Raw genomic sequence first — 20,222 nt, 5'->3', positions numbered from 1 at the left:
TCTGACAAGTTTGAAAGAACTGTTGTAGTACAAATATGAACAGAGCCTTAAATGAGCCAGCCCCTTTTAGAATGTGGCTGCAGTGGTGATGAGCTGGTTAAGTGGAAATGATTTTATTTTATCTTGTAATTCATTTAGAAATCATTCCTTCTATTGTTGCACATCTATCGATGTACACATAGGACAGGCGGTTGCATTTATCAATGGTGCGTGCCAGGGAGAGTCACAAAATTTTTGTGCAAAAATGTTTTGCAAGTGTTTACAATCGGCGCCACTCATACCAATGTGGTGGGAAGGGTGCGTTGCTACAGTTTTTGCCAGCATGTAGGAGTAAGTCGCTGCTCTGGGCTGGCCTACATTATTATGTCTGGCGCTTGGACAACCTCAGATCCGCCTCTAAGTAAATCCAGCGCTGCAAACATTTGCAACGTTTTACATAAATCTGATGTTTAAAAAAGATCGGACTTAATAAATCTCCCCCATAGTCTGGATTAACACAAGCACAGTACTGGCTCATTTTTGCACTTTAATTACGTCCACAAGACAAGTCCCCGCAAATCACTGGTCCATTGACGCAAGCTGATTGCTTCATAAATTACTATCATTCTGACCATTTAAATTATTGGACACTTGGTCTGGTTGGCATTTAATACAGTTGGAAAAATAGGTTCTCATTTTCTTTTGTGACTCCATCCATTTCCTATTGCAATGAATATGATGATGTCTTGCATAAATGACCAGCTTAAAAGGGTGGTCCAGGGATCTAAACTTTTAAGACTCCTATCCCCTAGATAGAGGATAAGGGGATTATCAATGGGGGATCTGACCACTGGGACCCCTGCAATCTACTGTATAGGGCTCTGGACTGATGCAGGTGATGGGCTGCTCTGTCAACATCTGTCCGCAGTGGTGTCTGCCTAATCCAGTGATTGACTGATTGGGCAGTCACTTGCATCCGTTCAGGAAGGCGTGGACTGGTGTGCACAAAGTTACGTAAATAGTATGGCTTGCATTAAAGTCAATAGGAGTCACACAAATTTCATAATTCACCTGCTTTCAGCTGTGCAACTATGTCCAGCAGTTACAAGCATGCCAGAGGGGGCCAGGAGCCATCTTTATTTGAAGTGGGAATACCTTTTTAAAGAAGTATGTTTTAGAGGTATAACCACTGGTTGAATCTTTTTGACATTATAACTTTGTGTCTCATTAATACAACACAGGTAAAGAGACAGAAAAAGCCAAGGACCGATATGACAAAGCCACTATGAAACTCCACATGCTCCATAACCAGTACGTGCTTTCCCTTAAAGGAGCCCAGCTTCACCAGGATCAGTATTATGATTCCACTCTTCCTCTTCTTCTGGATTCTCTACAGACCATGCAAGAGGAGATGATCAAAGGCCTGTAAGACATAAGTCATAATCCTTCTGCTATGTAAATCGGATTGTTATTTATTTATTCAGGGTCATAATTTAAGATGTGCAGAACAGCCAGTTATGTGCAAGAAACCAAATTCAGTGTTCCTAACCTGTCTTACCAGGACAGAAGTGGATCGTCTAAGTAGGGTTTATTTTTGGATATTCCTTCCTTTCTCTCTGGAGGAGGAGGTGCAGTTGCATTTCTCTCTATCTCCATTTTTGCTAGCTCGTATGAGATTGGGATTTGATAACTTGTATGACATGACTACTTTTTCAGCTACCATTTCTTTGCAAATGAGAATTTCTTCAAGTCTTTGGTCTTAACTAATACTTTAGTATCTACTTTCTATAACTTTGCTTTTTAGTAGTTATAAATAAAGTTATAAATAAGTTCACTATCGGGACTTTTTTGTTTTGCATAATTACAAAACAAAGCCTCACACACACTTCTTTTTTAGGAAAACGTTTTTCTGGTTTATTCACAACATGTGTTACTGTAATGTTTCAAGGTTGAGAGGTTTTGTGGGGAGTCAAAACAATGCAGTTAAATAGCACGTGGGAAATAAACTTTTTCTAAAAGTGTCTGTGTGCTGCATTAGTATGTGGTTATTGACTGAATACAAGGTGGTGGTAACATGCTTACGTGTGTGAGTGATAACCCCCTTTTTTGTGTGTTGTACTTTGCATAAACATGTGGAAATATGGGGGAGTTCATGCATAGCGTGTATTGAACTGAATTTGATGGAAAAACCTTAAGTCTAAATGTCCTTTTTCAAATGTTAAACTGTTATTCTTTTATTCCAGCAAAGGGATCTTTGATGAATATTGTCAGATTACTAGTCTTGTGTCTGATGAAATTGTGGCTGTGCATAAAGAAATTGAGATGTGTGTTCAAGAAATAAATCCAAGCACAGAGTATGAAAACTTTATTGAGAAACATAAGTAAGTATTTTGTTTTAATATCTACATTAATTTGTGTCTTTTATCTATTACTCCATATACACCTAATAACATTTTTTAATCATGGCACTTCCGCTACCAGCGGAGACTGGAGACTACCCTCTGGGAAAGCTCCAGGTCCGGACGGTTTTTCTGGTGATTTCTTTAAGATTCTTCTACAAGAATTGTCCCCAACTTTACTGGAGTTATATAATGCATATCTTTTGGGGTTGCCTATTTCTGAGGCGATCAATACGGCTTATATCCGGGTTTTGCCTAAGCCTGGAAAGGATGCTTTTACACCGCATGGCTATTGTCCAATAACATTAATCAATGTAGACCTGAAACTCCTATCCAAAATTTTGGCAGACCGTCTGGCCCTGGTGCTCCCACGTCTCATTAATTCCTCTCAGGTTGGCTTTGTTCTGGGACTGCAGCCATTGCTAATATTCATAAGGTTATTGCTGTTCTAGATAATGTGCACTTACATCCTGAGTTACACTCCTCGCCTGCTATTCTATCCTTAGATGCCGCAAAGGCCTTTAATAGCGTGCGATGGGAAGGTGCTCCGGTCAATAGGCTTTTCAGGGACTTTTCTGGACTATCCATTGTCCTTATACTCCAACCCTCGAGCACAGATCTATATGACCATTTTTTTTTCCTCCCCCCCCCCCCCCCCCTGTTGTTTTATTATGGCGATAGAGCCTCTTGCTCGAGTGTTGGAGTCATCTTTGTTTGCGGCTGGAATTACATTGGGATCCACGACGTTACATACCACCTTATTTGCGGACGATATACTGATTTTCCTTTCGGGTCCGACGCAGGAGCTTTGGGGAGTGTTTACTTAAGGTTTTCGGATACGAGTACAGTTTTCAAATTTATCAGACCAATAGTGTCTTGCTAGACATCAGGGGGGTTATATTCCTCTATAAAGTATTTGGGGATTCATGTTGGCTGTTCAGAGTTCCCTTTACACCCTCAATTACCCTCCATTGTTGCAGAACTATTGGCAGAACTTAAGAAATGGCAATTCCTTCCCCTTCCCTTTATGGCACGCTGTCATCTGTTAAAGATAATGTGTTTTTCATAACTGTTGTACCCCATGCAGCCAATCCCTATGTTGTTAAAACACAGGGATGTTGCATTACTGAATTCCGACTTCACAAAATTTATTTGGGCTAATAAGAGACCCCGGATCTCACTTAAGAAATTGATGCTGCCAAGGGAACAGGGGGGGGATACATTTCCCTGATGTCCGACATTACAATTTGGCCTGTCTTCTGCGTCATAGTATTGACTGGCTGAATGGCACCTCAACCTATTGGGTGTTGTCCTTAGATGAATGGATGGTTTGTCCATGGTCACTCTCAGCTCTCCTCCACACCTGTTACACGTCCCTTCCGAGGCAAGTTAAAGGTAGTCTATTTTTGCGACACCCCATTGCGGCTTGGAAGGCTTGCAGAGGGGCTATGAAGCTACTCTTCCTGATTAATAAAGAGATGCCTTTGTTGTCCCACCCAACATTCCCACTGGGGCGTTAGAATGCATTATTTCAAGATTGGAGATCGGCGGGTGTGGAGGTGGTCTGTCAGCTACTTCACTCTAGGGAAGCAGACTATCTCACCTTGCAGGAACTAGGCGGACTTTACAGAATCGGTCCTTGCCACTTCGTGCAGTATAATCAATTAATGGCGTTTCTCAAACCTAGATTAGTGGATGTCCATGCAGTGAGTGGACACACTCCTTTTGATAGTTTCCTGCACAGTATGGACGCGCTCCACAGTTTAAAGTAAAATGGATGTAACTAATGTCTTTTCTTCTCACTTGTACCCACCATGATATGTTTCTTCTGATATCATCTGTGCTCTAGTTATTGGGTTCCTGTCGCGTTTCGGGAGTGTAAACTCCTGTCTATGTTGTTGTAATATTTGAAAATGCTTAATATAAAAAATATATTTAAAAAAAACTTCAAATCACACCCTTCATCTTTTTAATTATTAAAAATAATGTAAAAAAAAAAAAAAAAAAAAAATATATATATATATATATATATATATATATATATATAAAAAACATATTTTGAATTGCTGTGTGCGGAAATGTCCATTCTTATAAAAATGTTATGTTTATGATCCCGTATGGTGAACGGCGCAAATGTAAAACCATTCCAAATGCCGAAATTGGAGCTTTTTTTCCTCACATCATGTATCAGAACTAAATAAGTGATCAAAAAGTCCCATCAAAATGAAAATGGAACCAATAAAAACTACAGATCACAGCGCAAAAATGAGGCTGCATATGGAAAAATAGTTATAGGGGATCAGAACAGGGCAATTTTTCACATTGACTGTTTTTAAAAGTAGTACAATAAAAGACAAGCATGTAAAAATGGGTATTGTTGTAATCGTATTGACCCACAGAAAGATTACATGTCAGCGTTACCTCAAAGTGCACTGGGTAAAATGAAAGGTGTCATTACAAAGTACAATTCGTCCTGCAAAAAAACAAGCCCTCATATGGCTCTGTGGATGAAAAATGTGCTATGGCTTTGAAAGGTGAGGAACAAAACTGAAAACGCAAATGTAACCTGGTTGTGTCTTCAAGGCAAAAACTGGTTTGTCCTTAAGGGGTTAAAGCATTCCTTTTACTGTCACTTTGATCCGGCACCTACATGTTTGTTTGTTTCTATTCCCCCTACTCTTCATCTTTAGGATTTTTTTTGCACCTTACTCAGAATGTACTTTTCCATTTTTTTTTGCATATATTTTGAACAGAATGTCTGTCTGTCCATCTATCTGTCTCATATATGTCTAGATTATATCAATCTCTCTCTCTCATATCTATCAATCTGACCTACTGCTAATTTCTGTATGAACTTCAGTCGAAGTGCAACAAACTGTTTTTGTTTGTTATCTGTGACCTATCATGTTCTGTTTTGTTGTCTTTATAATAGGTCCCCAGAGACCAAGAAAGAGGACATTGAATTTGACTTGTCTTTACTGGAAGAAATTGAAAACCTGCAAGCCAACGAAATAATGTGGAACAATCTCACAGCAGACAGCTTAAATTCAATGTAAGATATTTTGATTATGGAAATACTTGACAGCCTTACAATGGCCATGTTTTTTTTTTTTTTTTTTCCCAAAAAATATTTTCCAAGTATCAATATGATTCCTCTTTTATGGATTTGATGCTGTTTCTGATGCAAATGCTAAGAATGGATTAAAAAAAAAAAAAACAGTCTGATGAGAAGAGTAGTAAAAACAATGCAGAGGAAAAGGTCTCTGAAAAATAAGAGACAATCTGATCTAAGCTTTTCTCCTCCACTGGTTTTGATAAATCTCCCCCTTAGTCTTTACCTTATACACATCCTTCATTTATGGTTTAAAAACCGCATAAAAAATCTGAACATGAGAACACAAAAATTTAGAATATTTATTGCAAAATAATTATATTGCTTCCTAAGGCCCTTTTATACAAGTCGCTTATTGCCTTGTGGAAGAGGTAGAGGATGGCATGTTGTATATGACCCAAACATTTGTGGGCAGAACATCTTCCAGTGTTTACAGGGGATGTGCTGCTGGCAATAAGGGAAGTAAACACCCAAACAAACCATTCAACATTCAGTTGTGTGGCCATTCACTTCCGATGTTTAGGTCATGTAAATGGTCCTTTGAACAAACACTGATCATCCATACTCGATCTGCTGCTGCTTTTGTTTGGTAAATCCGTTATGCCATTTCTTTGATAGCCGGTACTATGGGAGCTAAACTTACCTGTCCGGCTTATTTTTCTTCACATGCATGAGCCATTGTGCAGAAGTGTTAAAGGGGTATTCCAGGCCAAAACTCTTTTTTATATATCAACTGGCTCCAGAAAGTTAAACAGATTTGTAAATTACTTCTATTAAAAAATCTTAATCCTTCCAATAGTTATTAGGTTCTGAAGTTGAGTTGTTGTTGTTTTCTGTCTAACTGCTCTCTGATGACTCACGTCCCGGGAGCTGTGCAGTTCCTATGGGGATATTCTCCCATCATGCACAGCTCCTGGGACGTGACATCATCATTAAGCAGTTAGACAGAAAACTTCAGAAGCTAATAACTATTGGAAAGATTAAGATTTTTTAATAGAAGTAATTTAGAAAATCTGTTTAACTTTCCGGAGCCAGTTGAGATATATATATATATATATATATATATATATATATATATATATAAAGGTTTTGCCTGGAATACCCCTTTAAAGTGACATTAAAGAGGTACTCCGCTGCTCAGCATTTGGAACAAACTGTTCTGAACGCTGGAGCCGGCGCTGGGAGCTTGTGATGTCATGGCCCCGTCAGTTTGTGCCAAACGCTGAGCAGCGGAGTACCACTTTAAGCGTTTGGTCCAACAGCACTTATCCCCTGTCCACAATATAGGGTCTAAATGTATGAGCACTAGGAGTTTGACTAGTGGAATACATTTAGATGGGAGCCCTGGTACCACCATTTTACAGAGACAGGATCCACTCTCATTTTCGTAAGGGGCAAAGGTTGTTAGTGGGGCACCCTATATAAAGAAGACCTGTAACCTCTCAAGTCTGTGTTAGTAAATACTCCCAGCGAAATACATTTTTGGGACATCTTTCACTAGAAGTCAGCATTTTTCTGTTGTTCTGTTATTCCTGTTTAAACTGTAAGTTAATTAAAGACTTAGGGGGGATTTATAAACAGCTTTATTATTTTGCAGTAAAAAGTCTTAAAAAAAAAATCTCATCCTCCTTTTCTGCAACTTTCCACTGCACTGCAGATTTCTTAGAAATGACTGTAGACAGTCAAATCTGTGTTAATTGTTTGCAGTGGTCTGGAATTTATCATTGTGACTTTTTGGGGAAAGTCACAAACCACCCCAAAAAGTCTCAAATCATCACCATGTCAGACCTGGCTTACAAAAATGCCTGTGGAGAGCATTTAAAAAAAAGTGTTGCAACTACAACTCCCAGCATGCCCTTACAGTGAGGACATGCTGGGAGTTGTCGTTGGAACAGCTAGCGGGAAGGTGGTAGATGCGTGTGGGTGGCCATGGAGTGGAGCTGGCCGGCTCCCGGGAGTATGGAAGTACAGCAATGTAATTTCATATTTACCGCCCAGAGCCGTGATGTGCCATGATTTCATATTTCTGTGAGCTGGCCAGCTCCGCTCCTCGGCCACCCGCCCTCATCTGTCCTCACTGTAAGGGCAAGCTGGTAGTTGTAGTTGCAACAGCTAGCAGACAGGTGGCCAGGGGCTTGAATTTTAACACCAAGGTGCCTCCAGCTGTTGCTAAGCTACAACGCTCATCATGCGAGTTGTAGTTTTGCAACAGCTGGAGAGTCATAGGTTGGTGGATCGTTGTCCTAACGTGTCTCTCTCTATGGTACACAACTACAACTCTCAGTACCCCCTGATTTTAATAAATGTGAATAAGCCCCTCCCCTAAAAAAAATTACCCTCTTTTCCCATTGTCCAAATAAATAAATAAATAAAAAAATAAAAAAAATAAAAAAACGGAAAACTATGAACTATATATAATCATATTTGTTTTCGCTATGGGTGGAAATGTCCGAACTGTTAACATAAAATGTGGCGATGAAAATTCCAAAGTACTAAGTTGCTGATTTTCTGGTCACATCATATCCCAAAATCATGGGAAAAAAAAGTTACAAAACATCACATCTAGGCAAAAGTTGTACTGCTAAAAAGTACCGATCATGGCCCCATGTATGGAAAAATAAGAAAGTTATAGTGGTCAGCAGAGGGCAACAATACAGCAACACGCAGCACTTATCACAGACACTTCCAACGTTACTGTACTCAGGTAATTGTTCTTAGCTGTGTATTGCACAGACAGATTTATCATAAATATGACGTCAGTACTTTCACAGCTATAAATTTTTGACTGTAAAACACATCTACCACAGACAATAATGAAAAATTCCCCCCTTAGAGGCTCAACAGTTCACCTGACAAAGAGGTGTATTGGGATAAATCCCCAGTCATTTTATTAAGACTCAGTTACTTTTAAGGTAAAGCAACCTGAAAAGGTAATGTGAGAGCTACGTAGTCTGGCACTACTCGGTTCATTCTGGTGGGTGGGGTTAATTTCTATTTACAGTACAATATGGATGGTAATACAAGTGATCCCTCAACTTACAATGGCCTCAACATACAATAGTTTCAACATAAAATGTTTTTTTCTGAACCATTGTAACTTGAAACCAGACTCAACATACAATGATGGGGACAGTCCAGATCTGTGAAACGTGTCACAACTGGAGGAACTGACCAATCAGAATGGGCATTTTACTGGTAAATCCCCTCAATTACTGACTGGCTGTCTGGTAGCGCCCCCTACAGTACAGGTAGGAACTACAAGTTCTGTACTACTCCTTACCTGTGCCTGGGTTAGCTGCTCTTTTGGACACCAATTAAGGGTGGCTCCATTTGGGACACTGTGTGTACTGTATAGGACCCTGAAGAAGCTCCTTTCCTCTACATAAACCATTGTTTCCCAACCAGGGTGCCTCCAGCTGTTGCAAAACTACAACTTCCAGCCGTTGGCTGTCCGGGCATGCTGGAAGTTGTAGTTTTGCAACAGCTGGAGGCACCCTGGTTAGGAAACACTGACATAGAAAGTGATATACAGCTCCCAGCAGATCTTTCTTACTTTTATATGTAAGGATTTGCTTTATCTGTATTAGTTATCTACTTATTTTTCTTTAATCCTCACCTTTTTCCTATTTTTGGATGACATTTTGGTGGCTTCAGAACCAATTACCAGGTTTCCATAGAGTTCGGGTCTCAACATACAATGGTTTCAACATACAATGGTCATCCCAGAACCAATTAATATTGTAACTTGAGGGACCACTGTACTGTGTTTATTGATCCTTACATAATATGTACATACCTTTATCATTGAGCTGTGTCATTGCTCTCAAAGAAGCCCTTTTGTTGATGGGGTTCTCCTGTGCTTAGACATCTTATCCCCTATCCAAAGGATAGGGGATAAGATGCCTGATCGCGGGAGTCCCGCTGCTGGGGACCCCCGGGATCTTGCACGCGGCACCCCGTTTGTAATCAGTCCCTGGAGCGTGTTCGCTCCGGGTCTGATTACCGATAACCATAGGGCAGGTGGCGTGTGACGTCACGCCTCCGCCCCCATGTGACGTCACGCTCCGCCCTTCAATGCAAACCTACGGGAGGGGGCGTGATAGCTGTCACGCCCCCTCCCATAGACTTGCATTGAGGGGTGGATCGTGACGTCACATGGGGGCGGAGGCGTGACGTCACACGCCACCTGCCCTATGGTTATCGGTAATCAGACCCGGAGCGAACACGCTCCAGGGACTGATTACAAACGGGGTCCTGCTACAAGATCACGGGCGTCCCCAGCAGCGGGACTCCCGCGATCAGGCATCTTATCCCCTATCCTTTGGATAGGGGATAAGATGTCTAAGCACCGGAGTACCTCTTTAAAAACTGTTGCTTTATACCTTTGCCCACTTAAGGGAAGTCATTGCGGATATTTAGCCTTTCCTTTAAATGACTTTATCTGACTGTAACAATAAGCAGGGGCAGCCAGGGACTCGTCTCTCCATAAGACTTTCAGGAAATCTAAATGGTGCTACACGCAAGATAAGATTGTGGCTCCTCCGCCTCCTGCAGTGAGCGGCTGCTGGAATCTTATACATTGGTTAGTATGACCTTTTTAGTGATATGATGTGAGTCTGATTTCTTTTTCTGTGAATCTTACAAGATGAGCTTTAGCATTTCTACTCCCGAGGTTGACATAGTTAACAGGTGCTTGAAGCTTTTGTCATTTATTGGAAGTCATCCAGGGACAGCTTCCTGCACTTTTTACAAAGAATGAAAATGAAAGTTTATCTTTCTTCAAACGTTCTTTTGAAGTCTGACGGGAATGTGACATTTTTCTTCATTTTTAGACGCCATTTAAGACTGACATTCACAAGATTAAATGACATGTCATAGTGATTTTCATTTACATTTTGTATGAGATGAGTCAAGGTTTTAGACTATCCTCCCTTATAACTTGCTCGCTTGTAGAAAGTTATTCGTAAATTCTTTAAGATTACATATTCTTACCCCTTCTTGATCTGCTTAGTCTTATCAGGTTGCTGATATAAAAAACTTCAGCAACTCTAACTGGAAGGTTAGAATTTGCAAAGTAAAATGCACGGCAAAACCACTGCATGCCCGGAATTCTGTATGGATTTTTTCGGCTGTAAGTAGGTGCATTATGTCAAGGATGTGGCGATAGGGGGTTTAGAAAGTGCAGTCACTCCTGTGCCCCTGCACTACATAACTTACCAATGTTATAAATGAGGTGGGGGCACATTTACTGAATCTGTTTCTTAACCCATGAGCTTCAGATTTGGGTTTTAGCAAATCCAGTGGGCAGATTTACTAATGCTGTTTAAATTTTAGTGTAAGTGTGACTAGGACATCTGAAGAAATGCACCCTATTTTGATACATTTTATGGCAAGAAATAAGGATAAACGCATAATTAAATATCCTCCAGTGTGTCTGATCACAGCCTTGTAGTATAATATATATATACTGTAAGTATATGTGTGTATATATATATATATATATATGTGTGTGTGTGTATATATGTGTGTATATATATATATATATATATATATATATATATACATACAGTGGTCCCCCAAGTTACAATATTAATTGGTTCCAGGACGACCATTGTATGTTGAAACCATCGTATGTTGAGACCATAACTCTATGGAAACCTGGTAATTGGTTCTGAAGGCACCAAAATGTCATCCAAAAATAGGAAAAAGTGAGGATTAAAGAAAAATAAGTAGATAACTAATATAGATAAAGCAAATCCTTACAGATAAAAGTAATAAAGATCTGCTGGGAGCTGTAAATCACTGTCTATTTCAGTGTTTCCCAACCAGGGTGCCTCCAGCTGTTGCAAAACTACAACTCCCCGCATGCCCGGACAGCCAAAGGCTGTCCGGGCATGCTGGGAGTTGTAGTTTTGCAACAGCTGGAGGCAACCTCTTTGGGAAACACTGGTCTATGTAGAGGACAGGAGCTTCTTAAGAGTCCTGTACAGAACACGCAATGTCCTAAAAAAAAAAAAAGAAAATGGAGCCGCCCTCACCTGATGCCCAAAGGAGCAGCTAACCCTGGCACAGGTGAAGAGTACAGAACATGTAATACCTCCCTGTACTGTAGGGGGCGCTACCAGACACCAGGGTTTTACCAGTGAAATATACATTCTGATTGGTCGGTTCTTCCAGCCATTGACACGTTTTGCAGATTCCATAGCATTGTATGTTGAGTCTGGTTCCAAGTTACAATGGTCCAGAAAAGACCATTGTATGTTGAAACTATTGTATGTTGAGGCCATTGTAAGTTGAGGGATCCCTGTATATACACAAAACCTATTCTCTAATCATAGTCATGAGCTATATTTTATATGATACATTAATTAAATATTGCTGTTGACCTGTCCTTTATAACTTGGTGCGAAAGATCCCCACCTTTTTATCTAGTAAAAAATTCAGTCCGTTTCCCACATAATGGCCTGTTTTATTAGACAGCAACCTGTCTTGCTTGATCGTATCTTATGCATCTTAGTGCAAGAACTTGTTAGAATGAAATGTGTGAGCGGCTGCTCTGCCTTGCTTAAAACTAAGCAGGATTTATCATTTTCTGTTTAAATGCCACCTTTGTGGACAGAGATTTCATGTTGGGCTCAATTTACTCGGCTTGTGTTGCCCTCTGTGTCATCTAAGGAATATATCACAATTTGTTTTGCAGGTTAAAAACTGCATCTGAGGAGCTCGTACATGCACAGCAGTCACTTACAAGCAAGGAGGAGCTTCTGGCTGAAAGCGAAAAGGAGATTGAAGAGTCTGCAAATGCTTGTGAAAAAAAATCTGAGTAGGTTTCTTGGTGTTTTTTTTTTTTTTTTTTTTTTTAGCAAATGGTTATCGTAAAATTTGATGTATGGCTGCGTGAATTATCAATGACCTAAAAGGGAAACTGATAGGCTGTTCACCCACACTAAACCCAATACACTGGGTTATAGTACGGGTGAACAGCATTACAATGATGGGTCATTTGCATAATTCTGTCCGGTGAAGAAATTTGAATATTCATCGGAAGGGCGGGCATTGCGCTGTGTATAGAGTTCACCCACACTATATTGCAGTGTATTTGATTTAGTGCAGGTGAACAGCCTGTCAGTTTTCATTCACCTTAAGGACCAGGCCAATTAAATTTTTGCGTTTTCGTTTTTTCCTCCTTGCCTTCTAAAATCCATAACTCTTTTATATTTCCATCTACAGACCCATATAAGGTCTTGTTTACGCCATTCACCGTACGGGATCATTAACATTATATTTTGATAGTTCGGACATTTACGCACTCGGCAATACCAAATATGTTTATAAAAAAATATATTTTTGGGGGTAAAATGGGAAAAACGGACAATTTTCATTTTTATTGGGGGAGGGGATTTTTCACTTTTTTTTTTTTACACTTTTTATGTCCCCTTAGGGGACTATCTATAGCAATTCTTTGATTGCTAATACTGTGCAGTGCTATGTATAGGACACAGCACTGCTCAGTATTATCGGTGATCTTCTGCTCTGGTCTGCTCGATTGCAGACCAGAGCAGAAGACCCCGGGAGACGGCCAGAGCCAGGTGAGGGGACCTCCGGCCGCCATGCTGGATGATCGGATCCCCGCGGCAGCGCTGCGGGCGATCCGATCATCCAATCAAATTACCGCAATGCTGCAGATGCCGTGATCTGTATTGATCACGCCATCTGAGGGGTTAATGGCGGACATCCGCGCGGGTCCTGCCGTGTATGACGCGAGCACCGTTACGATGCTCGCGGTCATACACTGGACGTAAATGTACGTCCTGGTGCGGGAAGTCCCGCCAAGCCAGGACATACATTTACGTCCGTGGTCGTGAAGGGGTTAAAGGGGTACTCCAGTGGAAAACTTTTTTTTTTAAATCAACTTGTGCCAGAAAGTTAAACAGATTTGTAAATTACTTATATTAAAAAAAAATCTTAATCCTTACAGTACTTATTAGCTGCTGAATACTACAGAAGAAATTTTCTTTTTTTAACACAGAGCTCTCTGCTGACATCACAAGCACAGTGCTCTCTGCTGATATCACGAGCACAGTGCTCCCTGCTAACATCTCTGTCCATTTTAGGAACTGTCCAGAGCAGCATATGTTTGCTATGGGGATTTTCTCCTACTCTGGACAGTTCCTAAAATGGACAGCGATGTCAGCAGAAAGCACTGTGCTCGTGATGTCAGCAAACAGCTCTGTGTTCCAAAAAGATAAGAATTTCTTCTGTAGTATGCAGCAGCTAATAAGTACTGGACGGATTAAGATTTTTTAATAAAAGTTATTTACAAATCTGTTTAACTTTCTGGCACCAGTTTATTTAAAAAAGAAAAAAACTTTTCCACTGGAGTACCCCTTTAATAGTGCCTCTCTTTCAACAAGGAGGCTTTGATAATGCTTTAGATCATCTCTCCACTGGATGTTTGGATGGTTGCATTGATACGGTTTGGAAATGCCAGTCACACCTTGTTTTTGCTTTCTTTTAGAGCTGTACATCAAGAATATTTCTTGTATACCTCTGAAGCAATGAGCAAGTGCAGAGTGTCTGCTTGAAATGTGCAAGCGTGTGGTATTAGTATTTTGTCATTTAGTCAGCGATCAGAACAAGCGTGGATACTGCACGCTAAATTTTTTGCTTCCCAGTTATCGGTCTTGCGGCTTCATAGACTTATAATGGAGCAGCTAGACAAAGAACAGTGGGAACCTAAAGTAAAGCACACTGTATCCCTACTCGTTCTGATTGGTGGGGATTTCAGTACTGAGAACTCGACAATTAAAACTTATCACACGTCTCTGTGACTTGTTATTTTTTTTATTTTTTTTATCACCATATCTGTGGTGAAACTACAGCGAAATTCACAGCAGAAATTGACAAGCTGCTCATAGTAAAAATCTGTACAGCTGGTCACTTTTTGTGCTGCAAAACTCAACAGGGGACCAGTGCTAAGTTTTATTTATACTTTTTGTATAATAAATCAGTTATATGTTAATTATATGACAAAGATTATGTTAAATTATATTTAAGAGGGTTTTGTTTCTTGTTTTTTGATAAATATTTATATTTGAAAAATCAAATAAAATAAAATAGTAGGCTGAGCCGGGACAATCCCCTGACATAACAAACAGCACAACTGAAAAAGAGACAGGAATTACAGGATAAAGCATAACATTGACTTTCCTTAAGAAAGCATCATGTATTCATAAGCGAGAACAAAAGACACAATAAGCTTGCCCCATAAAGAACTAAAAGTTATCTAAAGGCAACTTAATCCTCAATATAGCATAAATCAAGTCTATTAGCTCTCCAAAATGCACTGGATCGGGAACACAACAGCAGGCCATGTAACAAGTCTGTGCCCCTTTCCCCACAATTAGGACAGTGTTCTATTCCAACTGGGCGTTCAGGGGTTCTCGGGAATGTAAATTCATATAACGCATGATGCATTATTTTAAATTGCGTCTCGCCACACCTCATTCACCACTATCTTCCGCATTTTTCCCCATCTGTCTAAAACAGGCAAGGCTAGAGACGCCTTACCCAGTTTCCCTTCCCAGTAAGTAAATAGGGAACTAGCTACATCACCACTGCCCCTCCTATGAACAGGACAGTACTGTTGGGAAAGAGAATGACGTGGAGCGTTATTAGTCACTAGGGTATCAAAAGAGGGTGGCCTATGCTCCTTAGACAGATCAGTGAGCCGAGGCCTCAGGAAGGCCTGTACCTGGCTATACTGCAAAAAGTGGCCCTCCCCCAAATTTTATTTGGCACACATCTCAGAGAAGGAAAAATACCAAAGTTCAGTCGGATGGAGAAGGGGATGAACTTTCAAAATACCCGCATCTCGCCAAGCTATATAGAACCCTGTTTTCCTCACCCTGACTAAACTCTAAATGAGGCCATAAGGGCATATTTTTGTTTATAAAAAAGGGTAACAGCATTGCATCCCTGCATGTTAAAGAAGGTTTTGCCATTTAGAACATTTTTAGCAGATTCTCAGCAAAGTAGACACATAAGTCTTTTGTTGTGTGACATTATACCATAATCATTTTGTGCTAAAGAACTACATGTTTGTTATTAGTTCTGTGTGAACTGTCCGAAACAGACTAGAGGTGCCCATACACATTAAAGTTGATGAAGACGGACAATGTCAGACAAAATGATCATGAAATTGAGCAAAGAACGATCATTTTAGCTGACCATTGACTGCCACCATCTGCACTGAAGTTGGCCATGTTTGAAATTTGGGCCAATTGTTGGACAAAGGGTATTTTGCCCACAAATGATTTTGCAGAAGACAATGATCATGGAACATTCTCAGAAAAATAGTTTTTCTTTTTAAAATGTAACAGCCGATATGGATTGATTGTGTATGGCTGTGTCTGGGAAACCATTGGATAGAGAGAGGGGATAACTAGGTAATCAGTGGAGGTCTGACTGCTAGGACCCTCACCATGCAAGAGAATAGAAGTCTATTTTCCTTTGCCGCATGCGGCTCCATATATAGATATGCCTAGGGGATTTGTGAACACAGCAGGGATCAGTGCTTTGCAACATCTGCATGTCCCATAAAAAAAAAAAAATGTAAAACAATTCCCCTAGGCAAGGCATGGAGCATTGGCCGAGCATACTCGCTGCCACCCCTATTTACTTAGGGGACAGTTGACCTCCATTGTTGTGATCGGTGGAGCTCCCAGCAGTCTGACCCCTACTTATTAGCAAGTTATCTCCTATCCTGTGGATAATCATGGCATAATCCCTTTGTGGTGAGAAGGGGTTAAACCAAGAAATTTTTTTTGTTTGTGTCCTTATGTTATCTCTAGAATTCACTTTCCCATTGATTCCATAATGATAATTATTCTACTTTATCTGTCCTTCATTCTGATTAGATAAATAGGTATCATTTATGCCTGAACATACAATGTGGCATCTTGCTTTTCATAATTGAGCTTTCTCTTTGTCGAGAAAAGATTGTAGCGTTTCGAAGTAGCCCCAGATGTGAAAAGCATTCAGGTGATAGGACTGATATTGAGTGGTGGTGCTAGTAATTGGTGCATCTTTGGTGACATCACAATTGTTTCTTCCCATTGGAAATCAGTTCTATTTTTCTTGACATGTTTGTTGATTTTGGAAGCTGATTTGGACAATGTATAAAAGGCTTATCTCCTCCACTCCTCCAAATATATTATTGTATACATGTGGACCGTTTTACTGCATGAACCATCCAGGACTGCTGGAAATAGTGCATTTTATCCAGTAATAAAATTGATCTTTTTCTTCTTCTTCAGCATTGTGTTGTTGTTGAGTCGAAAACAGGCTCTGGAAGAGCTAAAGCAGACCATACAGCATCTCAAATGTACAGAAACCAAGTTAGCTGCCCAGAAGGAGCTGCTTGATTGTAAGGTTCAAGAGAATGAAGGGAAGGAACCTCCTCCTGTAGTAAATTATGAAGAAGACGCTAGATCAGTAACTTCTATGGTAAGTGGCTTCATTCAGTACAAACTTATTAATCACGCTGACTACTCTATGCACAATGTGCTTTTGTAGTCTTAGTGTACCCGTCGTTAGCAGAAACTTTTTATAAAATGTAGATAATACCATTATTTGTATATTTCTAATGTATATTGTCTCTGTCAGGACAAGTAGGACTCCCGACAGGTCAATCATCCTGCTTTGTGAGCCAGGAGTGTGTCACAGAGCCTCACAGGGCCCCGCTTGTCCCCAGGGCACAGGGCCCCGCTTGTCCCCAGGGCACAGGGCCCCGCTTGTCCCCAGGGCACAGGGCCCCGCTTGTCCCCAAGGCACAGGGCCCCGCTTGTCCCCAGGGCACAGGGCCCCGCTTGTCCCCAGGGCACAGGGCCCCGCTTGTCCCAAGGGCACAGGGCCCCGCTTGTCCCCAGGGCACAGGGCCCCGCTTGTCCCCAGGGCAAAGGGCCCCGCTTGTCCCCAGGGCAGTAGCTGCAGGGACAAAAGTATAACAATTTTTCAATCCAAAGTATATCACTAATATACATTATAATGTTATTTTCTACATTATATAGAAAGTTTTTGCCAATGGCAGGTACACTTTAAGACTTGGCCACCACCCTCGGAGGTTTGATGGTATTTATCAACTCTGGGCACCTGTCTCAAACTGTAGAAGAATGTTGTGCATAGGAAAGTCGGAGAAGCTAGTGGCCATGCAGGGAAGCCTGAGTGTCAGTGGTTCTATGGCATAAGGACTGAAAAGAGAACTAGGTACTGTAACTGTACATTTCCCATGTTATGTAACATTTTATTGTCAAATATTTGCATAAACATAGCATAGATGATCCACAAATAGTAAAGAAGCTTCTCTCCAATCATCTAATGAAGTTATTGTTTATACACCTATCGAGCATGAAGCACAGCAACATTTTATTCCTATAATGGATCATTCTCAAGCAAACACAGTGCAGTGATTAACCCCTTAAGGACACAGCCCATTTTGACATTAAAGGGGTTATCCATAAAAAACTTTTTTTTTTATATGTCAACTGACTCCAAAAAGTTAAACAGATTTGTAAATAACTTCTATTAAAAAATCTTAATCCTTTCAGTACTTATGAGCTGCTGAAACTGAGTTGTTCTTTTCTGTCTAAGTGCTCTCTGATGACACCTGTCTCCAGAACTGTCCAGAGTAGAAGCAAATCCCCATCGCAAAACCTCTTCTACTCTGTGCAGTTCCCGAGACAAGCAGAGATGTCAGCAGAGAGCACTGTGCCAGACAGAAAAGAACAACTCCACTTCAGCAGCTGATAATTATGGGAAGGATTAGGATTTTTTTTATAGAAATAATTTACAAATCTGTCTAAGGGTGCATGCACACTACGTTTCTTAAGATAGGGGACCGTATATGGCTGGGGAGAGGGGGGCGGAGAGTCGGGGGCGGGGCAACCTCACGCTGCCGTATGCGGTCCCATATCTAATGTATTTTAATGAGCGACCGGAGTGAAACGCTGCCTCCGGTTGGCTCCGTTTTGCCCCGTATTTGGTTTCCCGACCAGACCTAAAAACGCTGTTGACTACGTTTTTAGGTTCGGTCGGGAAACCATATATGGGCCAAAACGGAGCCGACCGGAGGCAGCTTTTCACTCCGGTCACTCATTGAAATACATTAGATACGGGACCGCATATGGCAGCGTGCGGTTGACCCGCCCACGACTCTCCGCCCCCCTCTCCCCAGCCGTATACGGTCCCGTATCTTAAGAAACGTAGTGTGCATGCACCCTAACTTTCTGTAGCCAGTTGATATAAAAAAAATAGTTTTTTTCCTTGAATACCCCTTTAAGGACACAGTCAATTTTATTTTAGCTTTTTAGTTTTTTCTCCTCGTCTTCTAAAATCCATTCATAACTTTTTTATATTTCCATTCACCGACCCATATGAGGGCTTTTTTTTTGCGCGACCAATTGTTCTTTGTAATGACATCACTCATTTTACCGAAAAATATATGGTAAATGTATTTTTTGTGTAAGGAAATTCAAACGAAAATCACAATTTCTTTTTGTGGGTTAATATGATTAAAATGACCATTTCTATTATTGTACTGCTTTTAAAAAATCTCAAGCTTTTTAATTTTTTTTTTATACAAAATCAGTACTTTTAAAGTTACCCTATTTTGACCACCTCTAACATACTTATTTTTTCGTATATGGGGCTATTTTTTGCGCCCTGATCTGTAGATTTTTTTTTTGTACCACTTTTACGTATATGTGACTTTTCGTTGGCTTTTTATAATTTTTTTTCCTTGCAAAGTGATGTGACCAAAAAAGCAGAAATTTGTGACTTTTTTTTTTTTTTTTACACTCACGACGTTCAGAATCATTAACATTATATTTTTATAGATACGCACACGGCAATACCAAATATGTTAGTTTATAATTTTTTACACTTTTTTGATTATAATGGTGAAAAGGGATGATTTCATTCTTTATTGGGGAGGGGCTTTTTAAAAATTCCACTTTTTTTTTTTTTTTTTTTTTAAACCTAGGGGACTATTTATAACAATCATCACCACTGATCAGTATTATCGGCAATCTACTGCTCTGGTCTGCTGGAAGGCAGAGCAGAGCAGAAGACCCCGGGAGAGCGGCGGAGGCAGGTGAGGGGACCATTGGCCGCCATATTGGCTGATCTGAACCCCGCGGCAGTCTCTCGGGTGATCAGATCAGCTATTTAAAGTGCTTCACTGCCACAGATGCTGTGATCTGTATTGATCACAGCATCTGAGGGGTTAATGGTGAATATCAGCGCAGACACTGATGTCCGCCTTTATCGGCAGGTCCGCGGCTGCTGACAGCCACCGGGACCCATCTTGCACAAAACGTGTCTGGAAGATCCTACAAATAAGTTAGCATTTTGGTGGTAAACCACTTGTATTACTAACCCCTTAACGACCACGGACGTATATTTACATCCGTGGCCGGCTCCCGATCTGTTAAGAGAGCTCAGCAACTGAGCGCGCTTCGTATCTGCGGAGTTCCGGTTGCTATCACAACCGGGACCCGCGGATTATACAGCACATAGGCGATCGGGCTGATGTCCAGTATTAACCCTTTAGACACCGCGATCAATGTTGATCGCAGCGTCTAAAATGGGAGAATATGCTTCTGTGGAGCTGTTCGGGACTGCCACGGTGAAATCATCGGGAGGCTCTCTACCTTGCTCGACGCTGTGCGATC

General features: G+C 40.7%; 1 protein-coding gene across 7 annotated transcripts in view; it reads left to right on the top strand.

The window, feature by feature from the left end:
- Positions 1–20,222, top strand: part of FER (FER tyrosine kinase) — a 312,225-nt gene that overhangs the window by 83,146 nt on the left and 208,857 nt on the right. For all 7 annotated transcript variants that reach the window (XM_056537490.1, XM_056537495.1, XM_056537491.1 and 4 more), the window contains 5 exons: positions 1,221–1,404; positions 2,223–2,360; positions 5,311–5,430; positions 12,191–12,313; positions 16,809–16,998. In XM_056537490.1, coding sequence (XP_056393465.1) covers positions 1,221–1,404; positions 2,223–2,360; positions 5,311–5,430; positions 12,191–12,313; positions 16,809–16,998 — 755 coding nt within the window. The remainder of the gene's footprint in view (positions 1–1,220; positions 1,405–2,222; positions 2,361–5,310; positions 5,431–12,190; positions 12,314–16,808; positions 16,999–20,222) is intronic.

The sequence above is a fragment of the Hyla sarda genome, chromosome 1, assembly GCF_029499605.1.
Source record: "Hyla sarda isolate aHylSar1 chromosome 1, aHylSar1.hap1, whole genome shotgun sequence".
Lineage (NCBI taxonomy): Eukaryota > Metazoa > Chordata > Amphibia > Anura > Hylidae > Hyla > Hyla sarda.
Note: the sequence above shows the minus strand (reverse complement) of the source record. Positions and strands in the feature narration are given on the sequence as shown.